Source organism: Lepus europaeus, chromosome 5 (genome assembly GCF_033115175.1).
Source record: "Lepus europaeus isolate LE1 chromosome 5, mLepTim1.pri, whole genome shotgun sequence".
In the NCBI taxonomy this organism is placed as follows: Eukaryota; Metazoa; Chordata; class Mammalia; order Lagomorpha; family Leporidae; genus Lepus; species Lepus europaeus.
Genome location: NC_084831.1, coordinates 59216706 through 59242310, shown reverse-complemented (window position 1 = coordinate 59242310; position 25605 = coordinate 59216706). Strand labels below are relative to the sequence as shown.

The 25605-nt window shown below is 40.1% G+C and overlaps 1 protein-coding gene across 1 annotated transcript in view; it reads right to left on the bottom strand.

Moving 5' to 3' along the window:
* The window catches only part of IL23R (interleukin 23 receptor), a 73773-nt gene extending 51714 nt beyond the window's left edge, over positions 1–22059 (bottom strand). Inside the window, exons 1-3 of the mRNA XM_062193387.1 lie at positions 21990–22059; positions 19906–20199; positions 13190–13313 (exon numbers count right to left, since the gene is read on the bottom strand). Of these exons, the coding sequence (XP_062049371.1) occupies positions 13190–13313; positions 19906–20199; positions 21990–22059 (488 nt within the window). The remainder of the gene's footprint in view (positions 1–13189; positions 13314–19905; positions 20200–21989) is intronic.
* Between the last annotated feature and the right edge of the window lie 3546 nt (positions 22060–25605).

The window sequence follows — 25605 nt, the reverse complement described above, 5'->3', positions numbered from 1 at the left end:
AGAACCGTGTCCAGAAAACTTCTGGGTAGCTGACCACAAGAGATGCCTGAGGATGCTGTGTTCAGAGAGGCCACGGAAGCTCCACGACCCTCCCCACCTGCCTTGCCTTGTGCATTTCTTCTACCTGCTGTCCTTCCCCCTCTGTATCTTCTATAAAATCCTTTGTGACAAATGGGACAACATAAATAAAATATTTCTCTGAGCTCTATGAGTCACTCTAACAAATTAGGTGAGAGTCATAGGAACCTCAACTTTTAGTTTTTTGGTCAGAACAGTTCACAACCTTTGGCTTGTGATTGGCATCTGAAGCAGTGGGTGTGACCTTGTGGGATTGAGCCCTCAACCTGTAGGGTGTGAAGCTATCTCCTGATAGACAGTGTGAGAAAATAATTGAAGAAAGCCTACTTGGTTCTAGGGGACAATTAGCTGCCACGTGGAGAAACCCCTTCTCCCACCCACATTTGATGTCAGAAGGGTTGTGTTGACAGTAGAGGGGACATCTCCTACAGAATCGCATCTTACAATGTTTTTGAGTTCCTTATTTTTTTGTGTGGGGGCCAAAATATAAAAACTTATTTGCTAAAAGTGATATGGGTAGGCAGGTAGCTAGTGAGTGGAGAGAAATCAAAGGATTGCCAATACCCACGTGACACATACTGCTCAAAGCTCATCACTTTCTGTGTCTACTCAACATGGCTGAAGACTTGGCACACCCGCTCCCCACCATACTTTCTATTATGCATCAGATGCCAGGACACTTTCCTGGAGGCCACCATAGGTACTGAAGCACCACTCAAACCCTGCTTCCACTGAACTCCATTCAATCAGCCCCTGTGTTGACCATCACCCCTTATCTATAAAAGGACAACCCCAGCCTGGGTGTGGACAATTCTCTTATGATGTTGCCCACACTCAGATCTGAGTGGGCAATATCAGTTTGCCTTTCAGTAAATATCCTGCTTTTCTGTTCTTCTCCCCCTACATCTCCTGGCTGTATTCCTACACACGGGCAGACAAGAATCTGGAGGGAGTCTAGCTGGGGGTCTCTCCAAACCAAGCTCCAACTCCCGAGTTCCCCAACATTGGCTGAAGGTTCTGATGTTTTGTTACTCCTGTAAAAAAAAAAGGAGTAAGCATGATTTTTATTTTTCTGATTTTCCCATGTATTCATCCTTAGTTATAATTAATAGATTTCTCAACAAATACTACTGATTGATGGTGATAATAGTGAATAATGTCTTCCATTTGTTCAATCACTCAGCAAGTATTCAGCTAACACTGACAGTGCCACAGACATATTTGTGGTCATTATAACTAAGGTTATAATGACCGAAATAGCTAAAGTCCCAACTTTCATGAAGCACATATTCAAAGAAAAGCAAGAAGATCAGTGAGGTTTCAATAGGAGGGAGATGGAAAGGAATCAGAGATGAGATCAAAGAGTTTTGGATAAGGAGGTTTAGAAGTCTTGTAAGGCAAGTAGGGATGTTGAAGAACTCTGGCTTAGATGTCTGAGTAAAATGTAAAATTCTGAGCAGAGAGGTGACATGATCTGAGCGGCATGTGAAGAAGATTAATTTAACTACTTGTGAATGAGAAACTCTATGGGGTGAAGACGGAGGCTCCTGGAAATCCACTAGGATATTTTTGTACTAACCCAGAGAAGAAATGATGGGGCAGTGTAGGTGGGGAGAAGCGGCCAGCAGTTTAAGACAGATTCAAGTGGCTTTGCTGCCCAGCTGGACAAAGAGTATGCTACAGAGGAATCCAGGAGTACTCCGTTGATTTTGAGTGAATGACGAGATGGACAGAACTGCCAATCACAGGAATTGGGATGCAGATCTGGGGAGAGAAAATTGGGCATTTGTTTTTGAGAAATGTTAACTGGAGAGACCTTTTGGACATCTATGAGGGAACTTTGAATGAGAAGTTAGCAATAGGGCAATGACTGCTCAGAGGAGCCATTTGGACTGGAGATGAACATTGAGGAGTTTTACATCATAAATTTGGATGTGATCTTTTAGGTAAGGACCAGATAAACACTATGTAATGAGAAGTCCTAGGATGGAGCTGCAGGTCACTATTACTTCACTGGAAACAAAGGGAAATCAGCAAACAGACTGAGAAAAAGCATCCAGGGAGGTGGGAAGAGGAACAAAGGGGAGTGGTGTCCTGGAAGCAGGAAACAAAGATCTGGGTGAACAGCTCCTGTTACACAGGATGAGGACTGAGAGTACGATTGAGGTTGGCAATGCACAAAGCATCAGTGACCTTGATACAAACATTTCAGGGGAGTGGTGAGGGCAAAGACTGTGATTCAACTAGATTAAATGGAGGCAAGAGATAAAGTAGAGCCAGTAAGACAATTCTTTTGAGGAGTTTTGTCATAAAAGAGAGCGGATATACAGATGGATGTATTCCTCAGAAGGGCAGATGTGACAGTATGTCTGTTAAGGATCCAATAAGTGTAGAAAAGACAGTGAAAAGGAGATGGGGAAATTGAGGGAGCAATGTGGAGGCATTGGCGTGAGGAGTAAGATCTAGTACACAAGTGGAGAGTTGGCTTAAGGCAATGGTGATTTATCTGTATTAATAGAAAAGATGATCAAGTGTATAGGTACAGCTGTCTATGCATTAGTAGATGAGGGAGGCTGTGGTATTTCTCATTAAACCAATTTGTTCAGTAAAATAGGAAGTAGATCATCAATGGAGAGTGATGAGAAGAAGATGCTGGAGACCAGAGATGAGAGAAGAGTAATGACATAATTGTCTGGCTTGGTGGGGAAGTGACTTGGCTAGTGAAATGTAGTAAGACAAATGGCAGCTCTCTGCCCCCATGGTGTAAATGGTCATGAATATAAAATGATACCAATCAGCAATGTTGTGTTTTTCTCTAGACACAATTAGCTCTGAGTGCACAACTAGTTAGGGAACGAATTTTAATATGAACTACTTATTGGGTCCTAAAAGAATGACTGAAAACTGACATCATGGCCTTAAAAAGATTTGCAATATCCAAGAACTCTTTGTGGCTACCAGAAATACACAAATGGGTGAGATGTGGCAAAAATAAATAAGATTTTATTTGTAACAGGAGGCAGTTGATTTTAAGGGGTCTAAAATGATATCTAATCTAAAAATATTCACCTGAATCGACTTCCATGGTGCTTGAAAATGTCCCCACTGGTGTTATTATAAAAAAGTTGATGAGCTTACCATGCAAAGAGATAGTGCCTGTCTTTTTAATCTCCAGAGTTTAACACACTGCCAGGAAGACATGATACACTAAATAGTTGCTAAACTGACTTGAATGGAACAGAATGTGGAGCTGTCATTCATTCCTTTTCACTCAGCAAGTATTTATTGAGTAGAAGGCACTGTGCCAGACAATGCAAGAGCGTCCAAGATAGAGAAAGAGCAGCCGGCGCTCAACATAAGCTGTTAAGGTAGTGGGACAACAGTAACGAGGCACTAATTAGCAGTGATTAATTTTTTTTCTAGCACCATCCATCGGAACACAGCAAAATACAGAAGGTAGAAGAGCTACGTGAATAGCCAAGCCGCTCGCCATCACATAGGAGCTGAGGGGAAGAAAGTTCTTGAAGAAATACAGACATGATTGCTCTTCTCAACAACTTCAAACCAACGCCAGGAGGCCCCTGATGGGCCAGACCACCATGGAGGGGATACTGCCTCTTCGCCACTGGTGAAAGCAGTGGGTGGCTGAGGTGACAGGCTTTGATAGGAGGGCAGTTTTACTGGAAAACAGCCACATGAGTTGGAAGTGAAACCTTGCAAACGCTGATATCGACCTCTCTGCCAAGGTGGAAAACCCCCTAATCACTCAGGGCCTAGAAGCACATCTTAAATCTGATACTTAATACCTCAACCACAACATTCACTATAAGTCAACTGTTTCCTGGAGGGAAAGATTTTTTTTGGTATTTGGAGAAATTGACTTTCCTCTAATTATTTTCAACGTACAAGTCTGTTTTTCATTAATTGTAAGCAGAATAGATGTTGATTTCCTTCTCCCACTTGTCTATGTTTACAGGAGCTCATGTGTTCCATTTGCCAGAGGAGAAAATTGGTTTTTAAGCTAATCTGAATTCTGTCCTTGCTGCTGGCAACCCATGTGGGCACCAGTTCATGTCTCAGCTGCTCCACTTCTGGTCCAGCTCACTGGTAATGGCCTGGGAAAAACAACAAACGATGGTGCAAGTGCTTGGGTTCCTGCCATCCGTGTGAGAGACCCAGATGAAGCCTCTGGCTCCTGGCTTTGGTCTGGCCCAACCCTGGCTAATGGGCAGTCTTGGGAGTGAATCAACACATGCAAGCTCACTCGCTCGCTCGCTCTCTGTCTGTCTCTCTCTCTCTCTCAAACTGACTTCAAATAAATAAATAAATAATATTTTTAAGAATGCTAAAATCCTGTTAACCTGGACTTCCTCAATTCAGAATCTGGATTAGATTTGTCAGAGTTTGGCTACAAGTTACAGTTTCCCTTATCCGAAATGCTTGCAACCAGAGTGTTCAGAATTTCAGATTTTTTTCCTTTTTGGAATATTTTCATATAATAAAGAGTTATCTTGGAGATGGAATCCAAATCTAAATATGAAATCCAGTTATGCTTCATGTATACTTTATACACGTGGCCTGAAGACAATTTTTCCATAATATTTTAAATAAATTGTCCATGAAATAAAGTTTCACAGTGTGAAATTTTCCATTTGTGGTGTCAGGGACCTACTGAAAAATTTTGGATTTTGGATTTTCAGATAAGCGAACTCAACCTGTACAATTGGGTTTTAGGAGAAATAGTGAAAAAGAATTTTAAGAATGCATGTGACCTTGTATTATTATTATTTAATTAGACTGTGAAGGGAGAATGCAATAAATGTCTATTTTTAGTTATCAACTCGAACAACCACTGGGCAAATACTTATTGAGCACTTACTAGGTATCAGTCTCCATTCTAGGCTCAATTGGTACAGTTTTGAAGAAAACAAAAATTCTTGCCACATTGAACTTATATTCTAATCTGAATGATTGAATGGATTTACGATTGTCATGTGTGCACAGAATGGCTACAAAATTACTCTTTCTTTTTAGAACACACTCAACAGTTTAAATTTTTTAAAAACTACTGTATTACTGGAAAATAATGTGAATTTTGTTATTTTTAAGGTATCCTGTAAATGATCATTTTTTCACTTTTGTTAATCTCCAAATCAGTCAGGTTTGATGTAAGAATGTAAGAACAAGTCAAATTGCCTTGGGAATTAGCCTTGAGGGTACCATAACTTTTTTTTTTTTTTTTTTTTTTTTTTTTTTTGGACAGGCAGAGTTAGACAGTGAGAGAGAGAGACAGAAAGGTCTTCCTTCCATTGGTTCACCCCCCAAATGGCCGCCACGACCAGCGAGTTGTGGCCGGCGCGCTGCACCCATCTGAAGCCAGGAGCCAGGTGCTTCTCCTGGTCTCCCATGCGGGTGCAGGGCCCAAGCACTTGGGCCATCCTCCACTGCACTCCCAGGCCACAGCAGAGAGCTGGCCTGGAAGAGGAGCAACAGGGACAGAATCCGGCACCTCAACCAGGACTAGAACCCGGTGTGCCGGCGGAGGATTAGCCTAGTGAACCATGGGTACCATAACATTCTAAAAGTCCTTTCCAGTCGTCTGAAGATTGGTGTGCCCCTCCAAATTCCTATGTTGAAACCTAACCCTCACTGCAGTTGTATTAAAAGTGGAGCCTCAGGGCTGGCATTGTGGCACAGTGGGTTAAATTGCTACCTGTGATGCCGGAATCACATATGAGTGCCCATTCCATTATGATCCAGCTTCTTACTAATGTGCCTGGGAAAGCAGTGGAAGATGGGCTAAGCCCTTGAGCCCCTGCCATCTACAGGAGAGACCGGGATGAAGTTCCAGGCTTCTGGCTTCTGCCTGGCCCAGTGTTGGCAATTGCAGCCAATCTGGGGAGTGAACCAGTGGATGGAAGACCTTTCTCTCTCTCTCTCTCTCTTTGTCTTTCTCTCTCTCTCCCCGTCTCTGTAATTCTGCCTTTATAATAAATAGATAAATCTTTTTTTTAAATGGCTGCAATGATCAGGACTGGGCCAGGCCAATGCCAGGAACCAAGAGTTTCATCCAGCATCCCACGTGGGTGAAAGGGGCCCAGAAACTTGAGCCATCTTCTGCTTTTCCTAGGCCATTAGCAGGGAGCTGGATTGGAAGTGATACATTGGTGACACTAACCGGCACCCATACGGGATGATGCTAGTGTCATAGGCAACGTCTTTCCCCCTCTATACCAGAACTCCAGCCCCAAATAAATACATCTTTTTTGAAAAAGTGGAGCTTTTAGAAGGTGATACTAGGAGGACTCTACTCTCATGAATGAATTTAGTGCTCTTATAAAAAGAGATATCTGTTTTGCTTTGTTTTGGTTTGAGAGGTAGAGAAAGAGTGTGAGAGAGAGAGAGAGAGAGGGAGCTCCCATCTGCTGGTTCACTTCCCAGACATCCACAAGAGCTGGAGCTGGCCAAGGTTGAAGCCAGGAGCCCAGAACCCAATCCAGGTCTCCCACGTGGGTGGCAGGAACCCAATTATTTGAGCCATTATTTGCTGCTGCCCAGTACATGAGTTAGGTGCCGTCTGGAATCAGAAGTGGAGCTAGGACTTGATCCCAGGCACTCCAATATGGGATGTACAGCCCAAAAAGTGGCTTAACTGCTAGGCCAAATGCTCGCTCCTAAAAAGAGGTTGAAGGAAGCTACCTTGCACATTTTACCATACAAGGACACAAAGAAGGCAACATCTATGAGGAAAGGGCCCACACCACACATCTATGGGCAACTTGCCTCTGGGACTGTGAGTAATAGAGATCTGTCTGCTATAGCATTTTATTGTAGCAGCACAAATGGATTAGGACGTTTCTTTCTGTCTTTGCTGTTTCAGAGTATCTCTTACATGCTTTCCTGTAAGTTTTATGGTATTAATTATTCCCATCTCACAGGAGGCAGGCCTAACCAACTTTTCCAAGGTCACACAGCAACTATGACAGCTAGTGTTGGGTGGCAGCACTACATTCCATCTTCAATGTCCTCCGCCCAGGTTCTCATCAGCTGGAGTAGACAAGACACATGACACCCTTCTGGCCAATGCCGTGCAGGTGTAGACGTCCATGGGAGGATGTCAGAAGCACTTGAGGATTCAGGGTGACCCACTGATGATCACAGAGCAGCAGGATCACTAGCCATCAGGAAAATGCAAATCCAAACCACAATGAGATTGCACCTTACTCAGGTTCGAATGGCTATTTTCCAAAAATCAAAAAATAACAAATGCTGGTGAGGTTGTGGAGAAAGAAGTAGCCTAGTACACTACTGGTAGAAATGTGAATTAGTACAACAGTCATGGAAAACAGTGTACAGATTCCTCAGAAAACTATAAGTAGCTCTTCCATACTACCCTGCTGCCCACTCCTGGGAACACATCCAAAGGAAATGAAATCAGTATATGCAAGAGTTCTCTGCCTTCCCATGTTATAGCAGCTCAATTCACAATAGCAAAGATACGGAATTAACCTAGATGACTGGATAAAGAAAATGTGTTTTATATACACAATGGAATATTACTCAGCCATGAAAAGAATAAAATTCTGATATTTGCAATAAAATGGATAGACCTGGAGATCATTATGCTAAGTGAAATAAGCCCATCTCAGAAAGACAAACATCATATGTTTTCTCTTATTTGTGGAAGCTAGAATAGAGTATAAAAATTATGTCAATGTCATATCATTTGGCATACAGTTACTAATATTGCTTCATCAAATTGTATCATGTAAAAGACAATATACCCTTTTCCCCTTGTTGTGATCATTGTCATGAATCCCTCACTTTTTTATATTTCCTAAACATATGTTATTCTTTACAAAAGATATTACAATGTTTTCAACATATACCATTCAAGGTTTTATGTCAAAATTAGCACTTGAATAATTACTTTATTTTTTTCTTTTTTGCTGAGAAACTTTCTATTTAAGGTATACAAACTTTATGCGTTTCATATATACAAATTTAGGAACATAGTGATTCTTCCCATCCTACCCTCTCTCCCGCCAGTACTCTCACCCTTCTTACTTCTCCCTCTCATGTTTCCATTCTTATTTTTTTACAAGCATCTATTTCCAGTTAACTTTATACTCATAAGATTAACCCTACACTACACTACCCTACTTCAACAAATAGTATGATAAAAAAAAATAGTTAGAGATAAGGGCTATTCAAAATCATTGCATTTTAAGTGTCAATTTCACTCCCATAGATTATCTTTTAGGTACTCTATTAGTTGCCACATATTAGAGAGAATATGTGGTATTTGTCTTTTGGAGACTGGCTTATATTACTAAATATAATGGTTTCCAGTTGCATCCATTTTGTTGCTAATGACAAGAATGAATCCCTCATTTTATGATATTAATATCTCTGTTTTCAAGAAAAATAAAATAAAAGGAAAGGAAAAAAAAGATTGTAGAGCAGAAAGATGGGGGTATAACTGAATTATATGCCAGCTCTGTACTGAAATAAATAGGCCTTGCCCATTGCAATCACTGCACTTAGACTTTCTGATATTTGCAATATAAAAGACATCTGACTGATAAGTTTCAGACCGGGAATTCGAATGCAAAATTCAAAAGCCCACTGTATTTCCAATGTATGTTTCTGGAAGCATTCTGCCCAGTAAATCTTTTTTTTTTTAACTTTTATTTAATAAATATAAATTTCAAAAGTACAACTTTTGGCTTATAGCGACTTTTTTCCCCCCGACCTCCCTCCCACCCGCAACCATCCCATCTCCCGCTCCCTCTCCCATCCCATTCACATCAAGGTTCATTTTCAATTATCTTTATATACAGAAGATCGATTTAGCATATATTAAGTAGAGATTTCAACAGTTTGCACCCGCACAGAAACACAAAGTATAAAGTATTGTTTGAGTACTAGTTATACTGTTAATTCACATGTATAACACATTAAGGGCAGAGATTCTACATGTGGAGTAAGTGCACAGTGACTCCTGTTGTTGATTTAACAATTGAAACTCTTGTTTATGGCATCAGTAATCACCTGAGGCTCTTGTTATGGGTTGCCAAGGCTATGGAAGCCTCTTGAGTTTGCCAACTCCGATCTTATTTAGACAAGGCCAGAGTCAAAGTGGAAGTTCTCTCCTCCCTTCAGAGAAAGGTACCTCCTTCTTTGATGGCCCATTCTTTCTGCTGGGATCTCACTCACAGAGATCTTTCATTTAGGTTTTGTTTTTTTTTTTTTTTTTTTTTGCCACAGTGTCTTGGCTTTCCATGCCTGAAATACTCTCATGGGCTTTTTAGCCAGATCTGAATGTCTTAAGGGCTGATTCTGAGGCCAGAGTGCTGTTTAGGACATCTGCCATTCTATGAGTCTGCTGTGTATCCTGCTTCCCATGTTGGATCGTTCTCTCCTTTTTAATTCTATCAGTTAATATTTCTGCTCAATAAATCTATTAATACTTCCAGAGCAGCTTCCCAAATATTGAGATTAATTTTAGAACTCCTATCTAGGTATTCCTTACTTTATAAAGTAGAGTCATCTCTCAAAAAGCCTTATGTAAATAATTTAAACATGCATATTTTTGAATGAATGCTTTAAATAATTTTTAATGAGAAATATATAGAAATAGTCTTGGGGCAGGTGTAAGATGCTGCCTGGAATGCCCTTATCCCATATCAGAAGGTCCGGATTTGAGTTCTGGCTCCACTTCCAATTCTAGATCCTCGTTAGTGCACATGCTGGGAGGGAGCAGATGAAGGCTCAAGTCTCTAGTCCCTGGGACCCACGTAGGAGGTCTTGACTGAGCGCTGGACTCCTGTCTTCAGTCTGGCTCAGCTGCAAATCTTGTGGGTGTTTGGAGAGTGAACTGGTAGATGGGGGCTCTCTCTGCCTCTTTCTTAGTAAATAAATAAATAAATAAATAAACATTGTAAAAAGCAATCTCAAAGATAAAAGTCATAAAATATTTGGAGAATGTTTTTATGATGCTAAGTATAATATTTTTAAAAAGATTACTTATTTGAAAGGCAAAGTTATACAGAGAGAGAGAGAGAGAGTGGGAGAGAGAGATCTTCCATTGCTAGTTCACTCTCCAAATGGCTGCAAGACTAGGACTGGGCTAGGCTGAAGCCAGGAACAAAGAGCCAGGAGCCAGGAGCTTCTTCCAGCTCTCCCACATGGGTGCAGGGACCCAAGCACTTTGACCATTCTCCACTGATTTCCCAGGACCTTATCAGGGAGCTGGACTAAAAGTGGAGAGGCAGGGACATGAACTGAGGCCATGCAGGATGCTGATGTCACAGGCAGTGGCTTTACCTGCTGTGCTACAATACCGGCCTCCTAAATTATAATATTTTTATGATACCAAACTTGTTGGCAAGTTTGAAATTGTCTAACAAATATACTTGCTCAAATTGTTGTATGTGTATTCCAAATTTACAATGCAATTTTACTGTCAGAAACCCAAGAAAGAAGTTGAGTGGGGCTTGAAAAGAATTAGCCCACATTCATGAGGATGGCATTCACCAACAAGATAATAATAAGTGTTGACAAAGAGGTGGAGCTATTGGAATCCCCACACACATTACTGGGGATGTAAAATAGGGCAGCTGCCTTGGAAAACATTAGTGCTGTCCCTTGAAATGTTAAGCTTAAAGCTATCATATGACCCAGCAGTTCTATTCCCTAGCACATGTCCATGAGAACTGAAATCATATACTACACAAAAACGTAAGGAACATGTTAATAGAAGCCTTATTCATAATAGTCAAAAGTGGAAACAATCCAAATGCCCATCAACTAATAAATGAGTATGAAAATTATGACATCAGTAAAATGAAATTATTCAGCCCTCTCCCCCTCTAAAAAAATAGTATGAAGTATTGATACATGCTACACTATCAATAAACCTTGAAAGAAATATACCAAGTGAAAGAAGCCAAACACAAAAGACCATCTATTGTATAGTATTATTATATTATGTATCCAGTGTAGGCAAATCTACAAAAACATAGAGGAGATAGTGGTTTCCAGGCACTGGGAGTGGAGAGGGAAAGTAGGAAATGATGGTAATGGATGTGGGTTTTCTTTTAGGAGTGATGAAAACATTCTGAAATGTGCTTTGGTCATGGTTGCATGATTATGTGAATTTAATAAAATCATTGGTATACATCAAAAAAAGTGAGTCGTATGGTAGGTGAGCTGTATTCAAGAAAGCAGTTATATAGCAAGAGAGAATGAGTTCACCAGTCAACCAGGAGCATCAGGGTCTTGGGATGCTTCCAGACTCCAAGAGACAGCAAAACTCATCAAGGCACAAGGCTACTCCATGAATCTAGCACTGCTCAGCTTTTTTATGTGAGCTTGAAGTGTGGGGTTTGCTTTGATATTGCTCTCATTTTCACATTCTTAACTCTTATTTAGGAATGAGCTGCTAATTCTCTTGTTCTCATGTCCACTTTGCAACTCAGCAGGACTATTTCATTTCCCAGAAGCCTCACCTATTAACATGATTGCATTGGGGGTTAGGTTTCAATTTATGAATTTCAGGGAGACACACGCCTTCAGACTGTAGCAGCATCTCACAATGTTGTACAGGGGATTCAATGAGGTAGCAGAGGCAAAGCTCTTGGTCCAGTGCTTGACAAACAGTAAGTGTCCATTAAATGCCTTCTTGTTGAAAAAAAAATTAGTGGGGGCCGGGGCTGTGGCTCAGTAGATTAAAGCTATGGCCTTGCAGCACTGGCATCCCATTATGGGAGCCAGTTCAAGTCCCAGCTGCTCTACTTCCAATCCAGCTCCCCACTAATGTGCCTGGGAAAGCAGCAGAGGATGGCCCAAGTGCTTCGGCCCCTGCACCTATGTGGGAGACCCAAATGAAGCTCCTGGCTCCTGGCTTTGACGTTGCCCAGCCCTGGCCGTGGCGGCCATTTGGGGAGTGATCCAGTGGATGGAAGACTTCTTTCTCTGCCTCTCCTTCTCTCTCTCTGTAACTCCGCCTTTCAAATAAATAAATAAATCTTAAAAACAAATAGTTTGTGAAATTTTTAAGAAAAAGTGTGTACTTCAAATATATTATGTGAGGAATTCTTTTGTTAAAAAATAAACTAACAGGGGCCAGTACCATGGCGCACTAGGTTAATCCTCTGCCTGCGGCGCCGGCATCCCGTATAGACGCCAGTTCTAGTCCCGGTTGCTCCTCTTCTAGTCCAGCTCTCTTTCATGGCCTGGGAAAGCAGTGGAGGATGGCCCAAGTGCTTAGGCCCCTGTACCCACATGGGAGAACAGGAGGCTCCTGGCTCCTGGCTCCTGGCTTTGGATCGGCGCAGCTCTGGCCATTGTGGCCATTTGGGGAGTGAACCAACAGAAGGAAGACCTTTCTCTAGGTCTCTCTCTCTCACTGTCTGTAACTCTACCTGTCAAATAAATAAATAAATAAATAATCTAAAAAAAACTAAAAAAAAATAAATAAACTAACAAATCAGGAAACAGTGAATAGGGTGATCAGTTTTCCGGGCTGTAAAACTGCAAGTCTTGTGTCTAGGAAACCCCTTTAGTGTTGGGCAAACAAGGACAGTTGATCAGCCTGTATACATAAAAATTAAGATCTAGGAGTCATTGTTAACGACTAATAGCTTCCGTGAATTTCATGCTAACTATGGACCTGGTATTGTGATACATACTTTAAAAGTCAAATCCACTAAATTAATTAGAACAAAGTTGTGCATTCGTTTCCATTCTTAGGCCTATTTTAAAGATAAAGAAATGATAATTTGGAGAGATTGGATAAATTGTCCAAACCCTACAAGAATAGAACTGGAATTTAGGCAAGGGTTTTAAACTGCTGTGCTGCACCATTAGGGTTCTGCTGCCAGTCACCCAGCAATGAGCAAAAAGAACAGAAGGAACATAGAACGCATTGCCTCACAGACTGAAAATCTTCATGACCCAAAAAGGGTGTTGGGAGTTTCCCTGATCATAATTAGGAAGTTCAGCATAACCGGAGTGAATATTGAGTGCTTGAGGCTGATTTCCTAAATGTGAATTTGAAGCTCAACCCATGGAAGTCTTACGTGAAGCCATGAAAGAAGGCACGTACCTCTTCACGTGCACCACATACTTTGTGGCTATGTGAGTGAGTTTCCCGGCATTCCAAGTACAAGTCATGTGGTCTGAATATTCATGAATGACACAGGTTACGTCCTCAGGAGCCTCTGGCGGATCTGCAACAAAATGTATCACCTAGGAGCCACCTTAGGAAGCAGGAAGTTCTTCGTAGTAAGTGAGTTTTGGGGGGAAACCTGGCCAGTTGGCACTCAATGCCTCTTCCCATCCCTACCACCTCACCCTGCAAACCACTTTAACATTAAACATCGCTGCTCTCTTTCATTTACTTTAGGATATTCTCATTTTTTTAGATACTACTAATACAGTCAAATTCCTCCTATCCAAATAACTTCACATCACATTACATCATGACATGACATGATATGATATGATGTAACATAACATATCATGTCCCGCCTCACTTCAGCTACCACTGTAGCTTTCTCCTTTTTTTAACGGCTCAATGTTTTAAAAGAGTTCACAATTCTTTATCTCCCATTTAGTCATGAGCTCCAAACAACCAGGATCTGGCCCCTACAGTTCTACCAAAACCACTGTTGCTGGAATCTTTAAGGTCTTTCCCTTCAACAAAGCCCAGATCTTCTGTCAGTTGGAATTGGCCTTTGCGTCTACAGCATTTGATATTTTGCAGATTCCTTCTCTGTTCTTTGACTCTTGTAAAAGAGTTTTTATTTCCCTGCAGTTTTTGGTTTGTTTGTTTACTGCTCTGGCAGATTAGCTCCCACTGTGGACTCATGTATATTTCATTGTTCATTTTAAATGTTTGGTGTCCTTGCATGCAATGGAATACTATCTAGTTGTCATAAGGAAGGAAATTTCAACACAATCTACAACATAGGTGAGAATGGGTAACAGTGTGCTGGGCAGAATAAGCCAGACACAAAAGGAAAACCACTGTATGATTCCACTTATATGAAGTACCTGGAATAGTCAGCCTCATGGAGACAGAAAGCAGAAAGGCAGGTGCCAGGGGCTGGGGGAAGGGGAAACAGAGAGTTCTTGTTCAATGAGTACAGAGTTTCAGTATTAAGTGGAGCTAAATCGTAGTAACTGTTTTACACAGTGAATATGCTTAATGCCACTGAACTGTACACCGAAGCCTGGTAAAAATGGTCCATTTTATGTTAACAGATTTTTTTGAAGTTTGATACTCACAGAATTTCATGGTTCTTTCTCTCTCTCCACTCCCTCCTCCCCTCCATCCCACACCTACTTACATTTTTTTCCAGGTGGCTAAATTATGGAGCTCATTGTGACTTTTTGCCTGCTAGCATCTTTCTCCTTTGAGAACCAACATGGCCCCAGTCACTCATCTCCAGCCTCACTCCTGCTCTACCCCACTCCAAGGGGTTGCCAATCACTAGACTCTAAAAAAGAGTGCTCTTGACCTAGGCTGACTAATCAGAGAATTTCCCTTGGGAATGAGCACATGACTCAAGATGAACCAATCAGAATTCTCCAAGGGACTTTTTCTGGAGTCATTGTAAAAGAGGTGCTTGTTGTCTCTGAGTAGCATGTGAACTCTGAGTTGTTGATGACTGTCTCGTTGTCATAGTGAAACAGTCTTGTTAACAGCCAATATAGGGGGTAAAAAACCCAAGAAAGGGGAAAACATGGGAGGATTCTGATGATATCTATGGAAGAGCATCTGTAATTTTCAGTCATATCATCCAATAATTCATAAATAATCAAGATGAATATTCTTAAGAATAGAACTATGGAAATGTTGAGTATTTATTAAGTACCCACTTTTCAATTATGGCTTTCTCAGCTTGTCTGTGTACATATGAAACACTGCCAGGGATATTTGACTCTTAACAGAATGGCCAGACAGATATGGAAGAATGAGGATTTTTAAGGAATAAACATAGACATTTATGCACTTGAAGTTACAATCAAAGATTTACCAGATATATTTTTACATCACCTACAAACTATCTACCAAGAATATCACTTATAAAACAATAAATATGTTAAAATATATCCTTGTTGCAAATCAAAACAATGTAGTCAAATCATTTAAATTTATCAAGCTGGCAAGGATTTTGAAAAATAGTAATATGCGCTGGTAATGGTAATGGACTTGGGGAAATCCTTTAACACACTTCTGGTGGAGTACAAATTGGATCACTATCTTTATAGAGAGCAGTTTTTACATCACAGTCTTTAAACATGAAAATAATATCTTGCAACCCAACATTTTACATCTAGGAATATATCTTTAATAAAATGTTCATAGATATGTAAAAATATTTAGCAAAAGTGTTGTTCCCTTGAAATATTGTTTGTAATAATGGGATAATTGGAAACTATCTCAATATCTGAAATAGGGTTCAATAAACTATAATACTGTCTCAATATACATCCAAAAACAATTCTGTAGGAGATAACTTTAGTACCTGGCGTTTGGAAGTAATTGGAAATATATTTTAGTTAAGTAATCATTGAGTGAAAAAAGCAGGTTGAAAAATAGCTTGTGGCACAAAATAGTTTGTGGCTTAGAGAGGGAGAAAGAGAGACTGAAAACAGAAATACATATTCCAAATTATTGAAGAGAGAGTATGGTAATGACAAAATTACAGGATTATAGGAATAATGGGCATTTCTTTTTTGCCTATAAAAATTTTTAAGCTTTCCATATTGAGTTGAAATAGTTGAAAAACTATTTTCAATGGATAAGGAACATCCTAAAGTACTGTAACATTTTGGTGAGTTGTAGCATTGAATTACATTGGGGAGAAAGTAGGTTCCAACTAGGATAAAAGAAATAATTTTAAGTTGTTTTGAACCTTAAAGGAGATAAATGTTAATTATTTTGGATACTGAGTAGATTGTGGTCCCTTATTGATTTCAGTGATTTGTGCTGGAGTGATTTTTAATTCTGATTTTAGACAGAGGGTAGCATTGATCCGGCCATCATAAGAGAAAACCATCAGTCTTTTAGACTCTGTTACTCCACAGCCTTATACATGAAGCGAGTGGTGAAGGTTTAAATGTCTGTTGGTTAATTAACTTTGCAAAAGATCAAAACTAAGACTTTACATACGCACACGCAAAGAAGCACAGGACTTATTAATATGAAGCAATGTAGAGACAGAGCCATGAAATGATCACGTATAAATACAACTGTATAGGGTTTATTTTAATTTGGCATTTTCAAATGATAGATATTTCAGAGTGTTTCACCCCACAAATACTATGACCTTGTTAGAACAAATGTACTGTATATGTGCACTTAATTACAGATAAAATGTAAAAAAGTAGTGCTTAAGTTTATGGTTTAAATTGGAAATTGTGATAACATAGTTTATATGTACAAATCACACAATAAAATACACTTTTCAGGGAAACCAATGACTCAGTTATCTTCTATACTTCATGAATTGGCTTCAGTTTAAACATATAGAAATAATCCTTTTGTTCAAAGCTGTAAGGGTAATTGACATAGCAGTGTTCACAGGACAAACATCCTGTGATCAAAGTGGTACAGTGAAAGCAACGTGATTTCTAGAATGCCGCGAAAACCCTCAAACAACTTTTCTTGACCTAGTTAAATAGGAAGCCTTGTTGGTGACGAATGCAGCAGCCGGGAGCACGTCAGCTTGAGTACTGGGGTCTGAGTAATCCTTACATGGTAGTTACATTTTCACACTCAGAACCAGACAGCTGCATCAGGATTTACAGTGCACACGCTAAGTGGATGGAAAGAATGGTGCTCCTTCTACACAGCCATCAGCAGAGAGTGTGCTTCCGTTAGGTACAAGTCAGATATGAGCTTATGTGTGTGTGACAAAGGCCTAAAGAGCTGACATCTAGGTCCAGCGTATGCATCTCAAAGTCATCCTGATAACCTGCCAGGTGGGGGTCCCGCCCCTTCTGCCTGATAACCTTCCAGGTTTGATGCTGCACATCAAACATCCTACTGATCTTCCAGGGGGCCCTGCCCATCCTTCCTCTAATCAGAGTGATGCCAGCCAGGCTTCCTCCTGTCTGATAACTTCAGGGGGAAAACTCAGATAGGAATTTTTCGTATCTACATCCAAAAAGTCCTTTGCTCCAGGAGGAGCAGAGCGGGAAGGCAAGGCCCATCCCCTTAAAATCCCCAGGTTCAACCGGACTGCGTGCTCAGCCCTCTGCCTCTCTGCTGAGTCGCCCACCTGGCCTGCCCAGGTGTACTCTCTCCACTCACCATGTAACCTCGCTCTCCCCCAGTCTGAGCAACTGCGCACTCTCTCTCAGGTTCTGTCTGGAGAGGTGCTCATCTGTTCTCACGGATGTCCCTGCCCTAATAAACCTTGCTATTTGCTTTCCACTACTCTCTGTCTCACGCCGGAATTCTTTCTTGCGCAAAGACAAGGACCCTGCCATTCTTCGGTAACACCTCTACTGAATTGTCCTAGGAGGGAATCGAAGTCCTTCTCTGAGCGTCAATATTACCTGTGTTGGGTTTTAGGGCAGAGGCTCCTCAATCAACACTGTCAGGGGTATTGGGAGTCATCAGCCCCACAAAGTGCCGCACAGAGAAGAAGGTTTTAAATACAATTTATAGGAGGTCCCTGTTTTGGACTGAGCTTCTGTACTAGGTCCTAACAGATGAAATCAAAATGGAATCACTGGTACCAAGTGCTGCACAATTACACTGAAACATGGAGGAAGCAGGTAAAACCCAAACAGACTAGTTTGTCTAGAAACCAGGAGATTCACAGCCAACAGTTGGAATTAGCATGGTAAGGAAGTTCCTTCCGCTTTAACCTTCACAGGGAAAGTAACCTGATGTTAACCAATCTGCTCCCACCTTGGAAAAACCAGCCAGTCTGTCATGCCCAGTGGAACACCTGTCTATTTTATAGCATAAGATTTTGCCTGATTCATGAATCACAAATAAAAGTCAATTAGATCTACCAACTAAATTTGTTGGCACTTTGGCTCTCAACAGAGGTGATACTTGTTTTGCTTCCTTTTCCCCTCTGGCTTCAGTGAACAATGACCTTTTCCTGTAACAATGGAAGTTGCTTATTTGCTGTCTGTAGAAATTGTGTTTTCACCCCAAACCCCTCCTATCCCCTAAGGATTACTAGAAAAGTAGGAGGGGACTTCAACAATTCATGGAAAATGGAATTAAAAGATAAATTTATACTGATTCACAGATTTTTTTAAAGCATAGTCATTTTAAAAAATATGCATTTTCCATGCACTTTTGAAGACCCCTGCATTTAAGATTTGAGGGTTGGTTTTGTTTCCTGAGGATGTGGACAAGCCAAGGAGATTTCATACATCAGATAAGATATCTACCTGTGGTTTAATTTCCACAATTTAGGGCAAGTTTAGCATGGTTAAGGCATACATTTGTCAACAATATTCTTTGACTCCAACACTGAACTGGTTTCCTTCCTCAACTTCTACCACCTCCCATATATAGGATCAGATGCCCAGAACTAAGTAGGGCAATGGCCTCATTAAAGAACTAGCCTGCTTTTCAGGCTGCCACTGGAACAGCCAAGCAGTAGTGGCAACAGTGGTCTGGCTCTTGTGAACTAGGGTCTGGAGGTGAGGAATAAACAAGGGCTCAGATCTAAGTCTTAAAGTTTAACCGAAAGGAGCATTGCAAAGATCTGAAGCTCTTGAGCTTCCACTGAAAATGGGCCCAAGTGCCATCGACAATGAATCTCTAAGTTTAAACGGTGCTGAATTTGATCTATCCTTCATAACCGTAGAAACAAGAATTAAACATGTGTAATTTTACAAGCCAGCTCATATTACCATAGTAACACAAACACCTCCAGAATGCTATGAATACACATTGGAGTTAGGATATATTTTTAAGATGAACTTGACTAAGGTTTTTTTTTTAGTCATCAATGTAACAAACGGTGAATTGCAACGGGGCAGTGAGATGAGAAGCAGAAGACTGTATTAGTATCTATCCATATTTTATCAAAAAGATGCATTTTTGAGGATGTGGGCGTTGGTGTTGTACTTTAAAGTTTATAATGTGCATTTAAGTGAATTATTGGATTCGGCATTTGACACAGCCAAATATAATTAGCCTCATTTTACAGACAAGGAACTGAAACTCAGATTGGTGACACCACGTACACAAGGTCCCATAGTTATAAGTAGTATTGTGGGAAGGCAAAGCTGTGAGTTTTGCAACTCTCCCTGAATCTTGGCCTCAAAATTTCTCATATGAATCGGTTTCTAGGTTGATGATATCAATTTTGAAAACAAACAAAAACCACAAGTTTAAAAAAAGGTGAAAATAGCAACATTTTAAGTCTGAGGGTTTGGGCCCTTACACACACATCATGTTTGAGCAGGCTAATAGTAAAAAATTGAGTTGTGAATGCATTAGCAACCTTTCACAATTTGGAGAGCTTGCATTAGAAATTCCTATTTCTGTCTTGCTTTGAAGAGTAAACACTAGGGACCCTGAGCCCCCACGATGCCGGGTCTGGAGTGGCTGCCCCAGCAGACCACCCCGGTGCTTTCTTCTCTACAGAAGTGCTCCAGCCTCCTCTGCTCATTACAGCTCCCCAGCCTGGCCCTGGAGGCGGCTGACATAGCAGCTCCCATATTAAAACCATCTAAGGAGTGAAATACATCAACTTGTCTCTATTTTTAGACAAGGCTGGCATTATTAGTTAAGATGTTCTTTTGTTTGCATTCTAAATGTGCCCCAACACTTACATCCGGAAGAAATGTCTTCTCCACATATCAGTTTCTCTCCAGAATGTCCCAGACACTCAGCAGTGCAGTGCACAGAGGCCCGTGGCTCCGCAAAGCTTTTATACCAAAGCTGGGCTGTGGTTGCATTAATCCTCGTGCTTTGAGATCTTTCTTTAATGCCATTTTTGTAAAAATAAAATTTTCTTGGTTGACAATTCTTAATTGTTCGGCAATATATAGAGATATCCATACCCATCTTAAAGATTGTAGCTGGTTCTACCCAGACATGGCCAGAACAGTTTATATTTGTAATACCTGGAAATAAACAGAAGAAATAAAGCATTCATTTGTAAAATTAAAATAAGTCATTCAGAAAATGATGGCATGGCATTTAAAATTGATTCTTTCCTATTAATGAAATTATTTCATTGAAAGAAAATGTTAAGGCTAAGTGTATGTGTTCTGTTGATTAGTTTATGATACTGTGTTTTTTAGCATCCTTCTATTGATATTCAGCAGTATCCCACAAGACTAGAGTGAGCCTTTTATCTTCTCTAAATGTCTAAAGAGCAGATATAACTAAACCTCCTGCATCAAAGGGGAGAACGGAGGCATTATGAAGCTATACTGTTTTTCAAAGATATAATTAGACTAAGAATCCAAACCCCTTTCCCTAGCTACTCAGCCAATCTGCCTTTTTTAGATAAAGGCCACTTTTATCAGCAAATTCTGAACTTAACAAATAAAGCCATACCCTTGCCTATGACAAAATTCTGGTGCTTGACAATCAAATAAAATCCATCATCAGTTTAACAATATGAAGAAGTGTTCACAATATATTGTTAAGTAAAAATGCAAGTTGCAGGGCTGGCACTGTGGTATAGCAGGTAAAGCTGCCACCTGCAGTGCCGGCATCCCATATGGACATCGGTTTGAGTCCTGGCTGCTCCACTTCTGATCCAGCTCTCTGCTATGGCCTGGGAAAGCAGAGAGGATGGCCCAAGTCCTTGGGCCCCTGCACCCGCACAGGAGACCAGGTGGAAGCACCTGGCTCCTGGCTTCGGATCAGCCCAGCTCTGGCCATTGTTGCTATCTGGGGAGTGAACCAGCAGATGGAAGACCTCTCTCTCTCTCTCTGCCTCTCCTTCTCTCTCTCTCTCTCTCTGCCTCTCCTCTCCCTGTAACTCTGACTTTCAAGTAAATAAATAAATAAATCTTTTTTTAAAAAAAAAGCAAGTTGCAAAACAATGCAATTATTATAGACTCAATGTTCAAAAGAAGTAAATATCTTTCCCTATTTCTCTGTCAACCTGTCTTTCAAGTAAATAAAATAAATCTTAAAAAATTTTCAAAAGATAGGAATAGGAGCTGACGTTGTGGCACTGAGGGCTAAGTCACTGCTTGCATTGTTGGCGTCCTATTCCAGTTTGAGCCTCAGATGCTCTGCTTCCCGTCCAGCTCCCTGATAATGCACCGGGGAAGGCACTAGAAGGTGGCCCGAGTACTTGTGCTCCTGCACCCATGTGGGACACCTGGATGGAGTTCCAGGCTGCTGGCTTCAGCCTGGTCCAGCCCTGGGCCATTTTGGGCATTTGGATTGTGAAATAGCAGATGGAAGATCTCTCTCTCTCTCCATCACTTTGCCTTTCAAATGAATAAAATAATCTTTAAAAAGAAGAGATGAGAATACTACTAGCACATAATAGTATTGCACAAAGTGGTAGTGAGGAATAAAAAGCTGTCACAGAGCCTGACATATTGTGACCACCACTGAGTGGTTTGTACAAAGGAATTAAACTCAAACTTTTAGTAAGTTATCCCATAACAGTTGCAAGTGATAGAACATGCCAACTCAAAGCAATAAGCTCCTTTGTGGAAATATTCATGTATGAAATTAAAGACCTGTCCAGCAGGTATATTGGAGGAAAGAATTCTGCCTTTGGAGGCAGCTTTATCTCATTGCATATAACTTTTATATACATACAGTTTTCCCCAATCTAATTATCTCTATTCTTTAGAGATTGCAGCCTAATAAGTTCAAAATAATAATCACTCAATATCCTACAGGGTAAATAAAACAAGGGATAACTATCAAAATACTCTACCTCCATGACACCAACTGAAGAGGATATAAAGGGCTATGACCACATCCCATTGAATGGAGACCTGATTCATGCCTGAAAGAAGGAAAAAATCTTTTGTTTCTCTCTGGAAAAAAATGTGAAAAAGCCTAACTTGTTATATTTTAATAAGATAATGAAAATATTTTTTAAAGATTTATTTATTTGACAGGCAGAGTTACAGAGAGAGAGACAGAGGGAGAGAAGTAGAGAGAGAGAGAGAGAGAGAGAGAGAGAGAGAGAGATCTTTTACCCCAATGGCACCCTGTTGGGGCCAGGCCAGGCCAAAGCCAGGAGCTTCTTCCAGGTCTCCCACATGGAGTGCAGGAGCCCAAGGATGTCTTCCACTGCTTTCCTAGGTGCATTGGTAGGGAATTGGATTGGAAGTAAAGCAGCTGGTACTTTAACTGGTGCCCATATCGTACGCCAGCACTGCACACAGGGACTTAACCCGGCACCACAGTACCTGCCCCTATATTTTTGTCTTAATAGTTATGGATTGAAACCTTTCTAAGGTAGAAAGAAAGAGGGGAAGAAGGAAGTGAGGTAACAAGGACAAAGAAATGTCACTGGCGTGTAAGCAGGTGCAATAAAAGGCAGAAGAATAAAACTACAGGGCAAGCATCTGACCTAGCAATTAAAGTGTTGCTTGGGATGACCCATTCCCTACAGCGGTGCCTGGGTTCAAGTGCCAACTCCACTCACAATTCCAGTTTTCTGTCAATGCACACCCTGGGAGGCAGCAGGTGATGCCTCAAGTACTTGAGTCCCTGGCACCCACATGGGAGATCCAGACTGAATTCTTGGCTCCCGGGTTTGGCTTGACCCAGCCCAACTTTTGTAGGCATCAGTGAGTGAATGAGCAAATAGGAAATTTTTCACTGCATCTCTCTGCCTTGCAAATAAATAAACACTTTTAGCAAATCACAATGAATTATCTTAGCAGAAATTTTTGACTATCGGTAAAATGCAATTCCTCCCAGTCGTCTTTCTCATCAGATATCTCCGCTCTCTGCTCTAACTCTGAATTATTCTCCTGACAAGAGTTATAAACTTCTGAGCTGTAAACATATCAGTCTTTGATGAGCAAAACTAGAGAAATCCAAAAAGTTCAGGATTACCAGAGAAAAAACATAGAAAGTAAAGAAAAACAAGGTGAGACAAAGGCAAAAGTGCTGCTTTCAGTTAAACTCACAGAGAAGAGTTTGATCTCTAAAGAATTCAGAAGAAGCACAGGGTGAAAATTCCAATAATAGTGTCACCAGTTTACAACCAGAGCTGCCTGCTGCCATGTATCAGTTACTTATGTTATTGAATAATTCAGCTACTCAATAATCAACATCATTCAATCACTGCATTTTTAACCTGTTTAGTACAACCTTAACCGTTAATATAGAACAATGATAAAAAGCAAAACTCCTGGTTCATCAGATAGCATCAAACACCTGAAAAAATTTTAAAAACAGGGGTCCCCAAGATCAGGTATATAAGGCATCCTTTTCATAATTTGTTGGCAGTAGATCTTTCCTTTATAAGGAAGAGGAATACAAGCCCTGAAATGGTCCTAGTTATAAATGAATAGACTATGACTATGTAATGACTGCATCTATTCTAGTATATGCAATAATTGTTATTGAAAGGGATGTGATATCTAGCAATACTACTGCTGCAGCAACTTCCAGGAGACCCCAAATGCTATAACACAAGATCTTAGAAAACCACTTGGCCCATGTATTTCCAAAAGGAAATAGAACTGTCTATTCGGATAGCTGTTGTCTCTTTACCTTTCAACCTATTTGGAGCTCATAATTCCATGTAGATGTAGGTGGCTTTGCTTGTTGGCTGTGTCATGCCTTCTGTCTCCTCTGTCTGCTTGTCAGTGCTCACTTCAGATTTTCAGCTTTGAAGCAGTTGGAAATGTCAGTAGAGCCCTGACCTACATTTCCTGTTCTTGAAGAGGAACTCAAACTGTCCAGTTTGAAATGACTGGCTCTCATGTCACTGTTTGGGAAAACCCAGATTACTGAAAGTGAACTGCCTAGTCAGTGCTTTCTTCCTCGGGTTCATTTAAAATTATATGTCTCATACAAGAACATACACACATGCCTTGTCAAATTTTTTGACATTGAAAATATACTTTTTAAATTTGCAACTAATATCATATTAATTTATGTGTTTCTTTAAATTTTTAAAACTTTTTTTAGATATAATTAATTTATTTAGTTTTTAGGTGAACAAATTTCATCTATGTCATATATACAGATTTAAGAGCATAGTGATACTTTCTTCCCTACCCTCTCTTCCTCCCAGGCTACCACCCTCCTTCCTCCTTCCTTTTTTATTCTTTCTTTTAATTTGTTCAATGACTTACTTTCAGTTTATTTTATACTCATAGATTAACTTTAAGTAAAGAGTTCAACAAATATTAGGCAGAAAATAACACTGTTCCTCAACAGTAGATATAAGGGCTGTAAACAGTCACTGGATCTCAAAATGTCAACATTGCTCACACATTACATTTTTTAGTACTATATTAGTTACCACAAATCAGAGAAAAGATATGGTACTTGCCTTTTTGGGACTTGCTTATTTCATCAAGTATAATGATTCCCAGTTGCAACTATTTTGTTGCAAAAGACAGGATTCAGCCTTCTTTTGTGGCTGAATAGTATTTCATACTATATATATATCTCAATTTCTTTATCTAGTCATCAGTTGATGTGCAACTGGGTTGATTCTATATCTTAGCTATTGTGAATTGAGCTGCAATAAACATGGGAGTACAGATAACTATTTCATATGATGATTTCATTTCCTTTGGGTAAATTTTCAGAAGTGGGATTGCTGGGTCATTATGGTAGATCTATTCTCAGATTTCTGAGGAATCTCCTTACCATTTTACACAATGGCTGCACTAGTTTACATTCCCACCAACAGTGGATTAGGGTACCCTTTCCCTGCATTGTTGCCAGCATTTATTGTTTGTTAATTTCTGTATGAGAGCCACTCTAACTGGGATGAGGTGAACCCTTGCTGTGGTTTTTATTTGTATTTCCTTGAAGGGTAGTGATCCTGAGCATTGTTTCATGTGTCTGTTGGCCATTTGAATTTCCTGTTTTGAAAGTGCCTGTTCAAGTCCTTCGCCCATTTCTTAACTGGATTGTTTGTTTTGTTGTTGTTGAATTTCTTGAGCTCTTTACATATTCTGGATATTAATTCTTTATCGGTTGCAAGGTTTGCAAATATTTTCTCCAATTCTGATGGTTGCCTCTTCACTTCGCTGAGTGTTTCCTATGCAGTACAGAAGTGTCTTAGCCTGATACAGTCCAATCTGTCTACTTATGCTTTTATTGCCTGTGCTTCTTAAATTTTAAAAAATTTGCAGCTTTTGAGTATAATTGATGAATAAAACTTTATAATTTTTTGGTGTACACATGATTTGGTATACACATATTTTGTGAGATGATTACCACAATCAAGTTAGTTAATACATTTATTGCGTCACCTAGTTTTCTTCTTTGTTGTTTGATTTTATGACAAGAACATTTAAACATTTAAACAAATGTCAAACACAAATTTCATATATTTTTAATATTAGCCT